Source organism: Eublepharis macularius, chromosome 3, assembly GCF_028583425.1.
Source record: "Eublepharis macularius isolate TG4126 chromosome 3, MPM_Emac_v1.0, whole genome shotgun sequence".
In the NCBI taxonomy this organism is placed as follows: domain Eukaryota; kingdom Metazoa; phylum Chordata; class Lepidosauria; order Squamata; family Eublepharidae; genus Eublepharis; species Eublepharis macularius.
In genome coordinates this window covers 23,945,443-23,964,905 of record NC_072792.1, presented here as the reverse complement: position 1 = coordinate 23,964,905, position 19,463 = coordinate 23,945,443, and the positions used below count along the sequence as shown (strand labels likewise).

At 41.8% G+C, this 19,463-nt stretch overlaps 1 protein-coding gene across 1 annotated transcript in view; it reads left to right on the top strand.

Moving 5' to 3' along the window:
• MYCBP2 (MYC binding protein 2) overlaps positions 1 to 19,463 on the top strand; it is a 151,394-nt gene that overhangs the window by 98,485 nt on the left and 33,446 nt on the right. Inside the window, exons 55-59 of the mRNA XM_054975001.1 lie at positions 3,941 to 4,102; positions 15,121 to 16,761; positions 17,306 to 17,475; positions 18,317 to 18,561; positions 19,197 to 19,364. Of these exons, the coding sequence (XP_054830976.1) occupies positions 3,941 to 4,102; positions 15,121 to 16,761; positions 17,306 to 17,475; positions 18,317 to 18,561; positions 19,197 to 19,364 (2,386 nt within the window). The remainder of the gene's footprint in view (positions 1 to 3,940; positions 4,103 to 15,120; positions 16,762 to 17,305; positions 17,476 to 18,316; positions 18,562 to 19,196; positions 19,365 to 19,463) is intronic.

Sequence of the window (19,463 nt, the reverse complement as noted above, 5' to 3'; positions counted from 1 at the left end):
GGAGACCTTTTTTTAATCTTTTGTTGAACAGATCTATGGTACATTTGTGGCAGAGTCCCTTTTTTGCAGTTTTTATTGTTTTGTTTTGCTCTTTGCGTCTCGCTCTGCCCTCTTTATTTCTATTGCTTGTGCACAAAGTGGTACAGCGACAAGAGGTCTAAACCAAACTGTTTCTGCTCATTCAAGTGGCAAACTAGTGTGCCTTCTTGTGAGTAAACTTATAATAGATGTCGCAGCACACATCTGAAAGGTACATATGGACAACGCTTCCTTAGCCATTGGTGTCCATATATCAGGAGCAGTAATATATCGTTGGAAATTTTTAACCTATTTTTCTTCTGAAAAGCATGGAAGAGAGAAGTCCCATTTAGGGGCATCAGCTAAGATGAGATGCAGGCTGCTCAAAATATTACGTCCATGGACATAACGTGCTAAATCTAATTATGCAGACATGCTCTCGGGAATCTTTTCATGCTTTTGCTTATGAAATACGTGAGTGGCTTGTTTCAGCTTTTGGGCTGTTGTTCATATGCTGCTTTTATGCTTTTAGTTTTACAAATTAGGTAAATTTCACCTCTTTCTAACCCATATTTATGTAGCTGTGTTATGGAATGTCATATCACATCTGTAAACCACTTTATAGCACTCCTTTTTCTAGTCCAATAAATGATGGAACTTAGAAAGCTTCATTGGGCCTTTTGGGAGGTTGTTTGCACTTCAGAGTGGAACATACAAAAAAATTAAGACTCTAAAGAACAATTCGGTATTACAAGGGGACAGACAGTGGGAATTACCTATGCTCTGTGGTATATTATCTAAGGACTTTTAATATAGATTAAAATAACGTATTTTTTATTGAAGGAAGGGAACAAGTGATTCTCCTATTAATGACCAGAGAGCAGTCTTCCACGTCTAGAATAATGCTGCTGGTTAGCGAATTTGAAGTCATCTTCTGACCACCAGATTAGTCTTGTCTCCTAGGCAGATATCGGAGTTTCTCTAAACCCCTTCAGAGCTCAGTCTGCATCCAGACATCGTGAAAAACCTTAGTTTCATAAGACCCTAGTAAGGGTGATACCTGAATGTGGAGGATCCAGCAAGCTATGGATTGTTGGCCAGCACCAAACTGGGATTTCAAATTAAAGTTTGTAGCTGGCTTGTTAGCCACAGTATATCCTCAGGGGCATGAAATGCGAAAGCCTTCGCAACTCGGAAAATCTCAGGAAGGTAGAATTACGCAGACATGATGGTGTTGAAGAAGTGATTTCATGACATCACTGGCAAGCACAGTAATGCCTTTTGCATTTGGCAGGGTTTGTTGCACATTTTCTTCCATTTGCTTCCTATCTCCTCCATAGTTTTATAACTCCCATCCTCCCCAGTAATCAGTAGAGCTCTCTTGGCTCTGGGAGGGGGAATTGGAGTCCTTAGGCAAGATTTGAGAAATCCCGAGTGCCAGGTCACTGTGGCACCTAGTATTTTTGACAGATTCAAGCCGTTTGTCTCTTACTGTGTCTTAGCATGGCTGCTGTTGCCTCTTGACAGCTCTTGTCGTCACTCCCCTTCCCTGCCTTTAATTGGAGGGATGTATCAAGCTTCAGAAAGCTCCACCCTTAGATAGATGAAAGCCTTTCTGAAGCTAGCAGAATCCTCTGTCTGCTTATGGAAGGGAGTAGATAAAAGCAGTTAGGAGAGCGAGAGAGCATGTTTGTAATTTAACTCCTGGGTCCTGTTTTTTAAAGAGTTCTCTGGTTCTTCAGAAATTGGTGTTTATATCTGGATTAAAGGTTTCCTTTTTGTTGCTGTGTTGGCAACCATGGCTGCCCCCTGTATTTATATCTTACAACATTTCAGTCAGAGCATTAATAAACTAAAAAGAGGTTAAGATTAAGATTTTGCAATTAATTAGAAATGCAGTCATTTTCATATTTTTAATGATTGCTTTTCTAATTATTGCTTGACGGTTGAAAAATGAGTCTGGCTACGAGATGCGTCTTTGATCAAATCATAGGAAAGCTCAGACAAAGTTCAGAGATCATCACACACGTGAAGAATTATCCTGTGGAGGCTCTTGTAATAAGATTTAGATGCCTGGAAGGATGTGCTGGATGTCTTATCCTTTAAGCAGTGTTGCATGATATGCATTTCCTCAGTTTCCCACTTAAGAGGTTCTTGCAATGGAGGATGCAAGGCAGAAGTCACTCTGATGCTTCCAAATTGGCCAAGAAGAGGTTCATTAACAGAAGTGCTGCCACTGTTGTTCCAGTGAGGGTCTGAATTGGGGGTCCGATCTGCCAGTAAGGAATTGGACACCTTCCATTGCACTGAATAACGTTCTGATTAGGTATGAATCACCATTCGTGTCTAAGATTAAATTCCTGCAGCCCAGAACTCATAGTGATTCTTACAGCCTCCTGATAAACTTGGGGCAGAAGTTACAGAAATCAAACTATGCAATGCTCTCAGATTTTATTGGAGTGGCATTCAGAGAGTTAATCTGAGGTTCTCATAATTTGGTCACTGTTTTCTTACTGTCAAAGACCATGTGTTCAAGTGGCATTCTGGCAGTTTACTGAGCATTAGTTAGAGTTCTGTTGGAAAGTGTCACAGGACACACTGCCTTGGGTCCCACGTACATGAGAGGCAACTTCTGCTGCAGAGCGTACGTCTTCTTGTGCTAGCACTTCTGTTCATTGAAACTCACCACTCTTGTGCAAATAGAAGGGCTAGTGCAAGAGGAAGCACAATTCACAGCAGAGGCTACCTAGTGTGCACAGAACTCTTTCATTGAAACCCAGCCTCTGTGTGGAGAGAAGCAAATTTCAGCAGCCGGTGGGAGTTGATTCTCTAGGGAAGGGATCCATTGTGCAGCCACTTGAGTAAATCCACAGCTTTCACTAGACATTACAAGGTGAACCACCTCTTAACTTTCTGCAGCCTTGAGGAGCAGAGACAGGTAAAAGAATATCCTCTGCTTAAGTTGGAGGAAGGTTCCGAGGCTGGAGAAGGGTTTCACATTTTGGTGAACGGAGCGGTAGAGGATGTGAGCTACTCAAACCAAAAGGTGGCACCATCTCAGCCAGGAGAGAGTACAGCCCCAGAAAGGAAAGACTGCCCTCTGGCCATCTCTGTAGGAGGATCCAAAAGAAAGTTTTAGTATATAAAAAGTTTTAGTATATGAAGTTTAGTATATAGTCTGCAGTGTTTATGCAAAAATTGTATAATAAAGGAGGAAAGCCTTAGTGAGCCCCATTTAATTAAGAGTAAAGGTGGGGGGGGGGAGATATCAAACTAAATAAGTAGTTTTGCTCTTCTAAATGAGTGTTTTCTGAGAAATAGGGCATAAGGATAATTTAGAAACTAATATTGCTGAATAGAGAAAGACACTGGTTGACCTTACTACCTAAATGTGGTGTTACTTTAGCAAGTAATTTCATAATAAAAACCTTTGTAATCATCTTAAAATTTATTTACCTGAATAGCAGCCGTCAGAGTTTTGCATATTCTAGTTTAAAAATTCTTTTTGCTATTATCTAATGCCCAAATTTACATTCTTTTTAAAACAGTGTCTGAACACTGAAAAATTATGGTTTCCAGTTCAGTCATTTGTGAGTTTCGTTTTAGTTAATGATAAATGTTCTCGTTTTCAAATAGGAGAAAAACTGGAACAAAAGTGGGGGGAAAGAGTTACAAGTCATTTGCACATGAGTCATCCCTTACCCTCTCCCTCGTGAAAATATTTGGTTGAACTATCCATGCATCTACCAAACATTCCTTGGTAATTGCATCACTTTATAGACTGTGTCTTGTTACAGAGTCATTTTTAGTTACAAGATTGCAAACCAGCGCAGACTTTTAACTTTCAATTAAAATTTCATTCAGAACAATTTTTTTTTTGGAAAATTTCAGGTTGTAGTGTTGACTGTTTTGCCCACTGCAGGTGACCAACTGGGTGCCATACTGAATTCCATTCAGTCACGGCCTAGTCTCCCAGCTCCTTCCATCTTTGATCAAGCTGCAAAACCTCCCTCTTCCCTAGTCCACAGCCCATTTGTGTTTGGACAGTCCCTTTCCTTCCAGCAACCTCAGCCACAGCTTCCGAGTAAGTCTGTCAGCCTTTCCTGCCTCATCAGTCCATTTCTGAAGCTTTGCCATTGCTGTAACTATCTTAGTTGCTTACCAGCTACTGATCATCACTCAGTGTACCTTTTGATTTCTTTTTTTTCCTTTTGTGTTGGCTTTCCATGACTTTGAAGCAAGCTCCAGTTTTCCCCACAATTAAGGATTGCTGCACCAGTCTTTATATGTGTGTTCTGTAGAGCAGAAGATAACATTTATACATCTTTATATATATATATATATATATATATAATTTTATTTTATTAAAAAGGAAGTACAGAAGAAAAAAGGGGGGAAAGGGGGACAGATAGAAAGCGGTGTGCCACAAGGATTGTTAAAATACAGAGTACAAAAATCATAACCTTTGTCGATATTAGAATAATAATTAAAATAATAATTAACCCTGATTAGTATATAGTTTTCCACATATACTACACATGCAAAGTTCGAACCTGTTTCTACTCATTATTTTAATGATGAAAAACTCATTATTTCATTATTGCTCCAACTTATCCTTTCCATTTTTTAACGATAACAGTTGCTAACAATAACATTGCTTATTACTTAATGTAACTGATTATCATAGCCTTTAAGAATATTGATATAAAGTACTATTAAAGATTCTGACCTATTTCTACTCATCTTAAAAAATGAAAAAAAAACCTTATTTCCCCTCTGTTTATCATTACCTTATACTTTACTTAACAATAACAATGTTGGCTTTTTGCTAGTATTTCTATATTATACAGTCTGTTCTACCAATCATCTTTATATAACTAATTATCTTATAATCAAATTATAAAATGTATCAATAGGCAATCATTTTCAGATTTACAGAACTAAGGCATCTTACAAATTTTATCCGTTATAAGCAAAATATTTTCCCCATTTCTCTTCAAATTCTTTAATTGGCCTTTTAATTATGTAATTTGTCAATTTTGCCATCACCGCGTATTCTGACATTTTGTCCTTTCAAATTTCCGTGGTTGGGCATTCTCCTTCTTTCCATTTATACCAAAATAGTGTTCTATCAACATTATCTGATATTATTACATTTATACATTGTTGTATACATTTGAGGTGTTGTATACAATGTATGCACTCTATATGTTGTTGTATACATTTATACATTGTTTTTGGTTCTCCTTTGGGTTAATTGGGTTAAGTGTTTCAAAGTACTGGTGTTTCCATAACACTTGAAATAATTCAGACTGTGTATTGGAGAAGCCTCTGCCCTTTCCACCTGCGCTATTTGTTTCTAGGGCTTTGTCATAAATTCCAGTGTTGCCTTCGAATACCGTGATTATTGCTGCAGTTTTTCCCCTTCAACAGTCTCTCTCTTCCCTTACATTTCTGGGAATTGTACATTAGGAGCAAATTTACTTACAGCGAAATAACACTAAGATCTTTTTTCATTTAATTGGGAGAGATTGTGTCTTGCATAGTTTTGGTATAACAGCTACTTTAGTTATCCTCAGGTCATCTGAGTATGTTTTTAATGTGTTAATATTTTTTTACATTAATTCTAGTCCACTTTTCTCACTGAGACTCAAGACGGATTACACAGTGTAAGTCAATACGATCAACAGTAAGGATTCAATAAACAATGCACTAGGGTATGCAAATGCAAACATGGCAGACATCTGAGAACAAGCAGAAATTGTATATAGAGCTGAAACCAAGCAGAAGTAATTAAATATAACATAATAAACAGCACAGAAACTACCCTGGAGGAACCTGCTTACAGCAATAGACAGTATACAGTAGGATAATCTATAGGCTCAATCCGTAGGCCCTGTCTCAGTGCACCTCTGAACCATTTCCTTACAGTACAGCCCTGCTACCCATGTAAAAAGCTTTCCTGAATAATTCAATTTGTGCACAGCTTGCAGAAAGCCAGGAGAGTGGGAACCATCAGGCCTCATCATGCAAGACCTTAAATCCCTTACCAATTGACCCAGGGCTCAGTTATCCACTGTTTTATCCTACAGTTCAAAGATGACTCCCCAAAGGTTCAGGGCTCAGAAGCAATTTCATAGGATGATGATAAGAAGTGATGCTAAGATTACAGCTAAAGAATAAATCTGAGATGTAGGAATGTAAAATGCCATCCCCATCCCCCTGAATAGCCTCCATAGTTTCCCCCCATTATTCCTCCCCATAGGGAATAATGCAGATTGGAAGTGGCTAGGGCACCTTCTTGCAGGGGGGGAGGCATAAAATGTCACATTGAAGTCTGGTCTTCATGAAACTTGGGGGTCATTAGAGGACAGTTAGGAGTAGGTCCCCAGCAAACTTGGTAAAATTAGGTCCAAAAATGGCGCCCTCAGATCCCTGGAAAGCCCTGAATTGTGTTTCCTATTGGAAACAATGGCTGAATGTTACCATATTTGTTTTGTATAGCCAAGCCAGATTGGAGAATGAATTCAGCATTTGGGCAGTGTTGAATTTTTTTTTCCAGTTCAGTATACCGAACTCAAGTCAGCTGGATTTTTTTTCAATGTGCACCTCTACTGTGATGTGCAGGCTGCTGTCGTGAGCGGCTGTAGCACAGTGGTTAAGTGGTTCGGCTGTGAATCAGCATTCTACTGGTTCGAATCCCACTACTACCATGAGCTCAGTAGGTGGCCTTGGGTAAGCTACTCCTCTTGGCCCCAGCTCCCCAGCTGTATTGTGGGGATAGTAATAACACTAACTTGTTCACTGCTCTGAGTGAGGCACTAATCTGTCTAGAAGAGCGGTATATAAGCGTGGTTGTTATTATTACTATTATTATTTTCTTACCTCTCCTTCGTTTTTTTAGTGAGTATAAAGAAGGCCCTTAAGGAGACTGAGACTGCATTCAAACTATGGTTGACGTTATGGGAACAGCCTGTAGATGTCCTTAGGCTTGCACATTCCTTTTCCTCTCCTGGTACACGGCTCAGATATTGAAGACTTACTGATTTACAACAAACCACAGTAATCATTTTGTAGAATTTAGAACATCACAGGAAAACTGGCTAGTTCTCTTGTCTATGAACCAAGATCCCAGCAATAGAATAAACTGTTAGCTTGTTGTTTGCTCTTGAATGAACAGCATAAACCAACTTTTTTTCAAACTAGTAAGTCTTCAGTGTCCATGCCAGATGAGAGTGTGAGGGAGGGTAAGCAAATGCACTCAGGGACCTCCAAGGCTCCCATAATGGTTTACCATCATGTCCAGATACAGCCCTACTATTCAGGTTTTTATAATTCTTCTACGAAGAGGAGGGGAACCCTCAGCTAGAGGATGCCAGAGGGATGATTACTTCCTTCTCCATTCTAGCAAATATGGTTAGAAAAGGTGGGATCAAGTGCCTTTAGACACTTCTCAGAAGAGGTGGCTGCCTTTTCCCCAACCCAAAGGGTAGACTTCAAAGCAACTGCTGCTGTTGATAAAAATGTAGCAGTCCCAGAGATAAGAGAGGCTTCGACAGATTTTAGCAGTCATTAGGCTGAAAGTGAATTGTGCTGGTCACTAGTGATAGGAATAGGAACTTTTAGACCTCTTCTAGATCCTCCGTTATCAGAGCACGTGCCTCCTGGCAAGAGGAACCCAGTTTTCCCATGATGATCCTGTGTTTTTGAAAATTTCCATGATACCTTTAGTTGGATTTTGTGGGAAAGGTCCATGTGCCTTAGAGGGGGATGTGATTTTTACTGATTGTGCCCCTACTGCAGCAGCCCTTCCTCATGCTAAAGCATTTCAGGGGCATTTTAGACTGCAACAGGAGGGGAAGGTGCTTTCACCAAATTTGGATGTGATCGAACCCTTTATATGCAGTCTTGAGTCTTAATCTGACAGCAGTACTATCCAGTAGAGATGGGCATGAACCAAAATACGAGCCAAAATTCGTGACGAACCAGGCCGGTTCATTGTTCGTGAACCAACGGTTCGTCAGATCCCATTTCTGATGAACCGCCACGAACTTTAGGCTGGTTCATTTGGTTCGTTTTCCAGTTCTGCACTGCAGACAGCCCGGCGCCGATCAATCAGTTTCCTAAGCAACAGGGGATGGACTTCCTGCAGACCTTCTGCTGACCTGGAAGTGACCTGCTGACATGGAAGTGACCTTCTGATGACCTAGAAGTGGTGATTTGCTGGCCCAGAAGTGACATTTTCATGAATCAAAATGAACCAATTCGTGAACCAGGGCAAGTTCGTGAAAGTTTGTGGTTCGTAGGGGTGTGCACCCGAAAAATGTTCAGGTTTCCCGCTTCAGGGTTTCCCGAAGCAGGAAAAAGCTTTGGGGAAAAAAACTGAAATCCAAAGCGGCATGCCACTTCGGATATGAGTTTCTAAGTCGCTTCAGTATGCTCTGTAAAGAATCGGAGCATACTGAAGTGATGGGGAAGGGGAGGCCCCCACCCACCCACCACATATCTTGTCAGGCGGAAGTCTGGAGCCAACACTGCGCTGGCTGGCAGAGAGGACCTTCCCTGCCATTGCTGCTGCGCAGCCGTGGCTGGCACGGCCAGCTGGCTGACAGAGAGGGCCGCCACCACTGCTGGAGGTCAGCGGGGAGGTGGGAGGGCCACTTCCTCCAGCACAGTGCCAGGTAAGTGGGGGTGGGGGTGGGGGGGTTAAGAGTAGGGAATGGGAAAGTTTAAAGGGTCCTGCCGTTTGCAAAAGGGCCCTTTCAACTTAACCCCCAGGGCCCCGAAGCTTTGATTTGGGTATTTTACCTGAATCGGATTCCCAAAGCGCACACCCCTAGTGATTCGTGAAACATGACGAACCACGAACTGGTTTTTTTCTGGTTTGTGCCCATCTCTACTATCCAGTGGTGTAGTTGACTGTCAAGTCATATCTGAGATGGCAGTAACATATTATGGCAGTCGGCTGAACAGATGGTAGATGTTATAGTGGAATAAATGGGGGTAGAGGAAAGAAAAAGGTTGTGGCATCAAAACTAAGAATTTAGATGATAGACTCACATTTCTATAGGAAATTTTGTTACCCTGCAGTACATTTCCTAGCTTTTCAGGGTAGGCAGGAGTCTTAAAACATGTGTTGTTCTTCCTCTTATTCAAGAACTGGATCTGGTGAAAGAGAGAAGGCTATGGTTAATTGTGGAAGCATGGAAATGCACCAAAACTAGCAAATAGTTTTCTGATCCCAAGTATAAGTGAATCTAGGAAAATAAGAAATTATTCCACAGTTATTCAGTCAGCAGGAGGCATGTTAATCAACATAGGTGAAAAAGTCTATTCCTCAGGGTCTCTAAAAGGGAATGTTTTTAGCAAGGGAAGTATTTGGTTTCAAACACCTTTGCTGCTTGCTTCATTCCACATCAGTTCTTTCTGGAAAGAAACTGTTACATCCACTGCAGCAACTCAGGTGGGGCAACTTCCTTTCTTCATTAGATCTCAGAGAGGAGCGTCTGTGCATCGCTAGATTATCAGACTTGTTCAGGTTGTCGGTGTAAAGTAATGCTGTCATTGTGTGTCACCCCAAAGATCCTCTGTCAAGGTTGTGGTAGCTCTGCATGTTTGAAGATTTTGTTTGCCTTTTGCTTAAATATTGTTGACATCACCTGGCTCCCGTTTCATAAACAGTTTTCTTCATCTTTTTTTTCTCCTCACGTAGCCAAGTAGTATTGTTGTTTCCAAGTATACAGACAGCCAGGTTCAAAGTGACAGACAATTCATACCAGTCTTAGATGTTCATAACCATATAAGCTCACTTAAGAGCTTATTATTAGCATCTATTCTAGTACTGATCCTCTAATTCATTCTGAAACCTCTTTTTATAGTTGAAATGTAATAATTAAGACACATTATTTTATGTAGGTAAAGGTGCAAGCACTGAGTCATTAGTGACCCATGGGGGGACCCATGGGAGGCACAAAGTTTTCTTTGTAGACTTTTGTTCCGGAGTGGTTTGCCATTGCCTTCCCCAGTCATCTACACTTTACCTCCAGGAATCTGGGTACTCATTTTACTGACCTCGGAAGGATGGAAGGCTGAGTCAACCATGAGCCCAGCTACCTGAACCCGGCTTCTGCCAGAATCGAACTCAGGTCGTGAGCAGAGCTTGGGCTGCAGTACTGCAGCTTACCACTCTGCGCCACGGGGCTATTATTTTATGTAGTCTATAAATATTCTGCTAGGTTTACAGTCAATTGTCTAGATGGCTGATATTTCAGGGTTGTTGTTTTTTTACATGAAATTGGTCTTATTTGCAGCTGAAGCAAAGCATTGTTTAGCTTTGACAAAAAAAAAGCCCAAAATCACCTGATACCTTAAATTCTAATAAATCTGTTGTGGCATATGCTTTTATAGGCAAGAGCCTTTTTTCATCAGTCACGTATCTGATATAGACTCTTATTTGTAGAAGCTTACGGCATAAGATGGTTTTTGCCAACCATCCTTGTTATATGACAGGATTAGCTGAATGCATCTGTTATATGGAATTCGTTCTGGCAGTAGTAGTGAAAAATCACTGACATCCCACCATGCATGTCCAAAGACTTAATTTCTAAAGGGTAGCTGTGTTAGTCTGATGTAGCAAATTAAATGAGAAAACTGATGGTGCCTTAAAGACTGACCAAGTTTATTCCACATAGATTTCAGTGAGTCAGACTTCACTTCTCCAGACTTCATGTCATTTAAGTGTTCCAAAAAGGGGGAAGGGATTTCTGTTGATTCTCCTGTTCCAATGCAAACCCCAGCTTTGGCCCTGATGCCACTCTCGAGGGTTTGTCGATCCCCAGAAACAATACATTGGCAGGCTTGAGGGGAGGGGGAAGTGTCAGTAGACTACAGTGGAAGGTGGAAACAGGAAAGATACACCTCACTGCTTTTTGGAAAGTGTTGTTCCTCAATTGAAATTTATCATTGGCCGGACTAAATGCTGGTGTGTCCCTCCATGAGCCCTCGTTGAATCTGTTTCCTGTTCCTATTACGAGTTTGGTTGTTGATAATTGTGAATGGGCTTATCAGTATAGTTTAGCTCACCTAAATCAGACCCTTACCAAAAGGAGGTGGAATGTCCTTAGAGGTCTACTGTCTGTTTTCAGCCTGTGGAATGTGAAACCATTCTGTTTGGGAGAGGGACAGAGAGACTGCTAGAAGTTGTTTGCAATTTGAATTCATATGTGTAAGGCAGGGAGTTGGGAATGTTTAGTTAAAATTGAAATTTCCTTGAGTGTAGTTCCTTGTTAGCAGCATGAAGCACAATTTGCAGTTGTGCTGTCTGCGTATGCAAGTCTGTTTGCTTTCACTGTGTTACGAATGTTTGTCAGTAGATTTTACAAAGACATCACAAGTCTTCAGTCTTAACAATATCATATTTCTAATTTAGCCCTAATCATGCTTCTCTAAATGAGACCCTGCTTGGAGTTACTAGTAGAGATGGGCACGAAACGGGGAAAAAACTAACCCTGAGTTTCGTGGTTTGTCATGTTCCACGAAACACGAACTTACATGAAATTGTCCAGTTTTGCGAAACGATTCATTAGGTTCATGATTTATCAAATCCTGGGGCCCTACAACGGCCCCCTTCATACCCAGAGATGCCAAACTTGCAGGGAGGCTTCAGCAGGCTCTCCCCCAGCCACCCTCCAAGTAGCTCTCTTCAGGCTCTCTTTGCTGACTTTTTCCTCCTGGCCTCCTGCTTTCTGCCACTGCTGGAAGAAAAGTCAAGCGGAGCGGATCTGCTTGGGTTTTCCTCTCTTCAGTTTCTCTTTGCTGACTTTTCCTTCCTCCCATTCTGCTGCTCTGACATTCCCTCCCCCTACCTCCAAGTTCTCAAAGGAAAAGCCGAGCAGAGTGGATCTGCTCCGGGGATCTTGGGGGCAGGGGATGGGTGGGAAGGCATGTTAGAGCAGCAGGAGGACGGGAGGTAGAGAGTCAGGGAAGGGGTCCTGAAGCTGACAAGCAGCAAGCAGCAGCAGAAGGAGCTGCTGAGGTTGCTGCCGCCGCTACTCCACCATCCCATTCTTAAAAACGGAGAAGGGAAACAGAGGGGAAGGAGTCTCTGACTGCAGTTGCCAGGTAAACTTGTGCAGATCTGCCACGTGTAATTCGTCATTTGTAGCTTTGCTCAGCTCTCAGGTTGGCCGGGAGAGCTGCCTATCAAGGTTATGTGAGCAGCTAAGATTGGGGTTTCCACAGCAACAGAAGATCTGCAGCCATTCCAGGCCTATGTTGCCTAGGGAATCAATGGATTGGCGCCAGACTATCTGGCATCATGAAGCATTCACGAATCAAACAAATCGGCCCCAAAAGTGGAATTTGTGAAAAACGCGGCCCCACGAAATGTGTTTTCATGATACATGAATTGGCCCGATTCGTCATGAAATTTTATTCGTATTTTGATTTATGCCCATGTCTAGTTACTAGAATAAAAATCCTTGTCCTCTGTTTCAAACTTTGGTGTCGGCTTCTTTGTGTAAGAATAGGTGGTTCCAAGCAAAACCCCCATTTTTTAAAATTACTTGGGCTCATATCAAAATCGAGATTGGAGAAGATGCTTCTTATTGAAAGCAGTCTTTCCCCCCTACATTCCCTGCACATATCTTGCCCCACTGACAAGACGTAGAGGGACTGTCTTATGTTTGGAACACAAAGAAGATTCTAGACAATTCAAACCTCCTTTGCGGCAGTGGAACTCTGTTGTCCTAAAATGTGGGAAATCTGTCAAATAAGCATGTGGGTATCTTGACTTCCTTCTGGGCAGCATGAATTGTGGGAACTGACTTTTGCTGAAGTGTATCATCCTTGCTTATCCTAGGAATTAATCCCATCAAATGTTCTGTAAGACTATACTCTCCAAGGAGTATTATTGGAAAAATAATAATAGATAAATGAAAAACGGGGTGGGTTGGAAATAGTTACTCTGACTAAAAAGCTAATATATCTTAATAAATATTGATGGATCTGTAAGCTTACAAATAGTGCTAAATATGTAGAACAAGCATAATTTTCTCAGAGCTTAGTGTATTAGAAACAATAATAGCGAAGAACAATCATGAGTCAAACACAACCAAACCATTCATTAATTGCTGGTTCATTTTTTATTTTTTTAAAACAACCATTTGCCTTCACCATAAGAATTTGCAGTTAGGTTTTCCCTTAGGTCTTTATTGAAAAATAATACCGATTAATTCTTTTGGAGAAAGGGTAGCATCTAGAATGATTATTTAGTTTTGTAAATCCTTAGCAGTGGAAGAAAAAAAAAACCCATGTGAATATGTCATGGAGTTAGATGTGTCTCATCTGAATTGCTTGCTTTGCTTGTTTTATCTTTGCTATTTTTTCCATTGAATCTATGCTGCTTCTGTGCCACTGTTTTCCACTTTAGAAACTCCATCCCGCAGCCTTGCTTCTCGTGAGCGCATTTACAAAAGTAATGATGTAGCTGGTCCTGCCTCTGCTATTTCATCTCTCTCTCACAAACTAAAGGGTGGGTATGCATGCCAAAGTGGCGAGAGGTTGTTCAGAAGTTCTTAAAAGAAAAGATGTTATCTGTACTCAGTCCATTTCATTCCATTCACTTAAAGATTTTGCTTAGCATTCTGTTGATTTTGTGTATAGCAATGATTTAGTAAGATCCATAAATGTGTGGGGATGTATAACTTTTGATTTAGGGCTATACTCTTCTTGTTGAAAGGAAGTAACATTTTATATCTGTGGATTTTATTATAAATATGAGTCAGGACCTGATTTATATCAAAGCAAAAAATGGAGTAAGATTTCTTATTTTGATCACCTCTGTGAATTTGATTTTATTTGGGAGGGGAGGGACAGATAAGGAGCATTGTATGTCTGTGTCTAAAACTTTTGGGTTCGATCCAGTGATCTGTCAGATGAAGGTGCTGAGGAATGCTGACCACCTACCCTACCCCACCCCAGCAATCGTATCAGATGCAAAACAGTGGTCCTCAGAGTTGCAAACATTGCATGGAGTAAAAGATGCATGCAGGTCAGACGGCTGCAGTAAAGGCCGTTCCTCCCTTTTCCGCTAGCAAAGGAAAGAGCGGGTGATTTCAGCCCTCACCCTTCCATAGAACTCCCTCCATCCCACGTGGTTGTAAATCTACACAGGTCCGGCGACCCCCCCAAGAGTCCATTTACCCATGGTCAGAAAGGACTGCTGAAGGGAAGGGAACAAGGAAAATATTCACAGTTGTTATGCCTGTGCTTTTCTGGATCTGACCAGTTACATACACACATGAGTGTGACTGTTGCCCAAACATTGATGTAATGGACAGTTTCTATAGATTTTTAGCTGGAGCCAAAGATGGAAAAAAACCTCATTCTGCGATTTGCCAGAAATGATCAAATAAGGCTTAAAATAGTAGTTTGGGGTATTTTAATCTAGGTAAATCCAGTTAGCAATACAGTGTGGCGCACGTTAGCATCCTCCCAAAAAAATCCCAATTATTATTTCCTTTGTTTCTTGTCTTTCAGAAATTGTGGTTAGCATATCAGATTTTCACACAGTGCATATTAATAAGCTTCCTTAGAACATACGTATGCACTACTCTGGGAGACATTCAGGGATCATTCACCTCAACCCTACAAGGATGATTTGTATGTAGAAATTGTGTTCCACAGATGGATATCTCCTGTTTTGGATCATGCGTATGCAGAAGAGTGCCGCATGCACCCACATCCGATATCCAAGACTGCATTGCAGTACATCTTGTTCAGTAGGGGTTCCATATGCTCTCATGACTCGTGGTGTCAGATCAGGCGGTGCTCGACAACCTACATGGGAGTGGAGATGAAGGCAAAGTTCTCTCTGGACAGTCAGCCCCATCAAAGCTGATAACCGATCAGCAGACTCAATCCTAACTTGTAGGATTGAACTCTGCTATATGTAAACCTCTCCTTAGATCTCTTCCTTTAGTTGTATTATCTTTATGATTTTGAAAAATCTGATGGATTTGTATGTCTGTTCACCATTGTGATTCTTGGAATAGCGAACAAACTTTCCTTTTTAATAATGTCTTTATAAAATGTATCAAACAGGTGACAGAGTGAATTTTACTGCAGCTGCTAGACCAGTTTCTCCTGCAGGGAAATCAGACACGGCATCAAAGTACAGAGCGGATAGCAGGCTGCTTAAATCTGATGGGCGTATGAGCCACAGTGTTGGAGACCAGAAGAAGCCCAGGAATACAGAGGGCTTATCTGCTAGCGAATCTCTGATGCTGAAATCTGACACTGGAAAGCTTAGGTCAGATTCTCATAGCAGGTCACTGTCTCCAAATCATAACACTTTGCAAACTTTAAAAACTGATGGAAGGACAACATCTGGTTTGAGAGCAGAATCTCCAGGGCCAGGTACCCGATCATCTTCACCAAAGACGCTCTCAGCAGGTAAATCCTGTACATCTGGTGTTGGTTCTCGCCGGTCGTCATCTCCTCATGACAAGACTCCGAAACCCTCAGCCCCTGTAAAAACAAAAATTGACCCTCCTCGGGAGAGATCTAAATCAGATTCTTATACATTGGACCCAGATACTCTTCGCAAAAAGAAAGTGCCCCTAACAGAACCAATAAGGGGAAGATCCACTTCACCGAAACCAAAAATTATGTCAAAAGATGGAAAACCTGTGTCTGAAACGGAAAACAGGGCCCCTTCTCCTCATGTGGTACAAGAAAATCTTCACAGCGAAGTTGTTGAAGTCTGCACTTCAAGCACCCTAAAGACAAATAGCATCACGGACACTACCTGTGAAGATAACGCTGAGTACAAAAGTGTGGACGATGGCACTAACAAAGTTCATTTCAGCATAGGAAAAGCGCCGCTGAAAGATGAGCAAGATATGAGAGCATCTCCGAAAGTGAGTCGCAAATGTGCAGGCAGGCACACCAGACCCAAAAAGGAGAAATCTGTCTGCCTTTTCAAAGGTGACGGCGCCAGATCCGTAGAGCCTGCCAAACAAGCCATGTCTCCCTCTGTGGCCGAATGTGCGAGGGCTGTCTTTGCTTCTTTCCTGTGGCACGAAGGGATAGTGCACGATGCCATGGCCTGCTCGTCTTTTTTGAAATTCAACCCTGAACTCTCTAAGGAGCACGCCCCAATTAGGAGCAATCTGAGCCAACAGCCGGTAGAGGAAAAAGAAACGAAGCTGAAAAATAGACATTCCCTGGAAATATCTTCTGCTCTGAATATGTTTAACATAGCCCCCCATGGGCCTGACATATCAAAAATGGGCAGCATAAATAAAAATAAGGTCCTGTCTATGCTTAAAGAGCCCCCTCTTCACGAACGATGTGAGGACGGCAAAAATGAAAGTGCCTCTTTCGAAACTTCTAGTCACCATACCGTGAAATCCAAGTCTCCTCTTCCCTTAACGTTACAGCACCTGGTGGCCTTTTGGGAAGACATTTCTCTGGCAACGATCAAGGCAGCTTCTCAAAACATGATTTTTCCAAGTCCTGGGTCCTGTGCCGTGTTGAAAAAGAAAGAAAGTGATAAAGATAACAAGAAGTCCAAAAAGGAAAAGAAGAAAAAAGAAAAAGCTGAGGCCAGACCGAGGGGAAACCTCTTTGGTGAAATGGCTCAGCTTGCGGTGGGGGGACCGGAGAAGGATACCATCTGTGAGCTGTGCGGAGAATCCCACCCGTATCCAGTGACCTATCACATGAGACAGGCTCACCCAGGTAAGGCAAAGGGTCTTTATGGCCCATGAACAAACAAAATGTTGCTTTGCGCTACGGCTTGACCCTAAGCATCTTTATTCAGAGATGTTTCCCTGAGTTACTTTTTTTAAATCAAACATGTTGAGCCTCAAGCAATTTACTTGTTATATTTGAAAGCCTTTCTGTAGAATAACAAGTGACACCTACCCTTACCCCCGTATTCAGTCCTTTATTATAATCATAGGCCTGATACAGCAGGCGTGTTGCTAGAAGTGAAAGCAAGATGTAGAGATATGGGGGGAAATGAGAATGTGCATGCCTGTGGTTGACAGTGCCAGCCAGTGCCCTAAGACCCGCTTTCTCCTGTCTGCTGAACGCAAGTGAATCTGTTCTGCTATGCAACCGTGACATTAACTAATACGACAGTTGTAAAGGTGATTGTCTATACATCTGAAGATCAGTATGGAAGGCTTTGAAATATGCTTGATCCTCTCTCTAGTACACGGTATAGCAAAATCAAAAAATAGATCGTAATCTGAAACATAACTTTTTTCATGGTTTTAAGGGTGTGGCCGGTATGCAGGTGGCCAAGGCTATAACAGCATCGGACACTTCTGTGGAGGATGGGCTGGTAATTGTGGTGATGGTGGTATCGGAGGAAGCACATGGTATCTAGTCTGCGATCGGTGCAGAGAGAAGTACCTCCGTGAAAAGCAGGCAGCAGCAAGAGAAAAGGTATCCATTTGTTCTGTTCCTTCCTGTATTTGATGAGGATTTGTAGCTGCTTCCCCAAGTTACACTGCAGCCTTTGCAGTACTCTGGGTTCTCTGTGAGCTGTAGACTGTCCCTCTTGCTGGCAATGTTGTCCTCTTCAAGTGCACTTTATGCCAGGCTTATAAATAAATGCTTACCAGTTTGTTTGTGGCAACTGTGAATCGCTTTCTGGGAAACTTTTTTGAATTTGTTCTCTCTCCCCCCCCCTCCCCCCATTCCCTACCACAATTGATTAGCAGCAACTGGGGGGAAAAAGTTGTTTTAAATAGTTTTAGACACTCCTGTTGCTGTCTTTTTTTCATTGATAGAAATATTACTTAGAAATATTGCTGTCTTTTCCCATTTTTAACTGTCAGGTTTTTAGTACAGTAAAAGATTTTGATCACTGACTCTTGCAGTCGCAGATCTGTTAGCTGGGATGTTGTAGGCCTCTTGGTATTCCCATTTCCTTTGTGCAACTAGGAAAGGGGAAATTCTGTAGGGTCTTGTTACTAATCTTGAGTGCAGTTGTGCTCCACGTAAGCCTGATGTTTCGGTAATAGAGAGCTAATAATAATGAAGAGGGGACAGACGGACAAACTTGGAGCAGGAGAGCTCCAGCATGAAGCACCGGGTCTGCCATAATTCTCTGGAGTGGCAAGGCTGGACTACAACTCTTTGTAGGATCCTACCCTCCTTAGCGGTATTCCATTGAGATCCCTTCCTTTGGGGCCTGAAGTTCATGCAATTATTTATTTATGATCCTTTTAACCCACTTTTCTCCAGTGGCCAACTCAAGCAGCTCTTTTGTGTACCTTTGTAGGTCAAACAATCTAGGAGGAAGCCAATGCAAGTGAAGACGCCTCGTGCCTTGCCCACCATGGAAGCTCATCAAGTGATCAAAGCGAACGCGCTGTTCTTGCTGGCCTTGAGCAGTGCGGCTGAGCCCAGCATCTTGTGCTACCATCCTTCCAAACCATTCCAGTCCCAGCTTCCCAGTGTCAAGGAAGGCATCTCAGAGGACTTCCCTGTTAAAATGTCTTGTCTCTATCTTCAAACTTTAGCCAGGTGAAAAAAAAATTGACGAATTACTGTTCCCGCTCCGTGTTCATGGGTATAAAAATAATTATGCTTCTCTAAAACTTCTGTAGTCAGTATTGAGCAAACTTAAGTGGTTACGCATTCACATTATGAATATTTCCATTATTTCTATCTGCTGTGATATAAGCAGTATATTAAAACTATCAATAATCATTGCAGTTGCCTTCCTCTTTGGGTAAATAATCCAACATACAGGCAACCAAGTCTCAGTTCCTCCAAGCGTAACTAAAACCTGTGGCTTAAAACCTTTGGCATATACAGGTATCACTTAGTAGGCTTGTACTTGGTCTTTCCTTGCTTCGCCAGCCACCCAACCCAACATACTATTACCTCTCCAGAACACGGGGAGATCCAAGTAACTGGGTCTAAAATAAGTCTTCAACTGAGTGGGTAATTTCAAAAAATTCCCAGGTGAATTAAATCTTAAAGTGCTGGTATTTAACCTGAGAAGTAGTTAAGGTGGTCCCACATTGGGGGAGGGGGGAGTTAACTTTTACTAATGCCTGTTAATTTCTGTGAAGTTTATCCATTTAGATGGCCGATAAGAGCCTGGATGGAAAGATTTAGTTTTAAGATAATGTTCTGTAACTTATTTTCTTCAGGCATCATCATGAGAACTTTGTGGGCTATCCAGATGACAACCTCTTTCAGGATGAGATGAGATACCTGCGCTCCACTTCAGTACCTGCACCTTACATATCAGTTACTCCTGATGCCAGTCCTAATGTTTTCGAGGAGCCAGAAAGTAACATGAAGTCTATGCCACCAAGGTACTCCAGCATCCATATTAATATATGTTGGTGTGCTAGCTACAAAGGGTTGTTTTCAGACAGCTTAGCATTTCTTGCATGTTGCTTCTTCGTAACCAG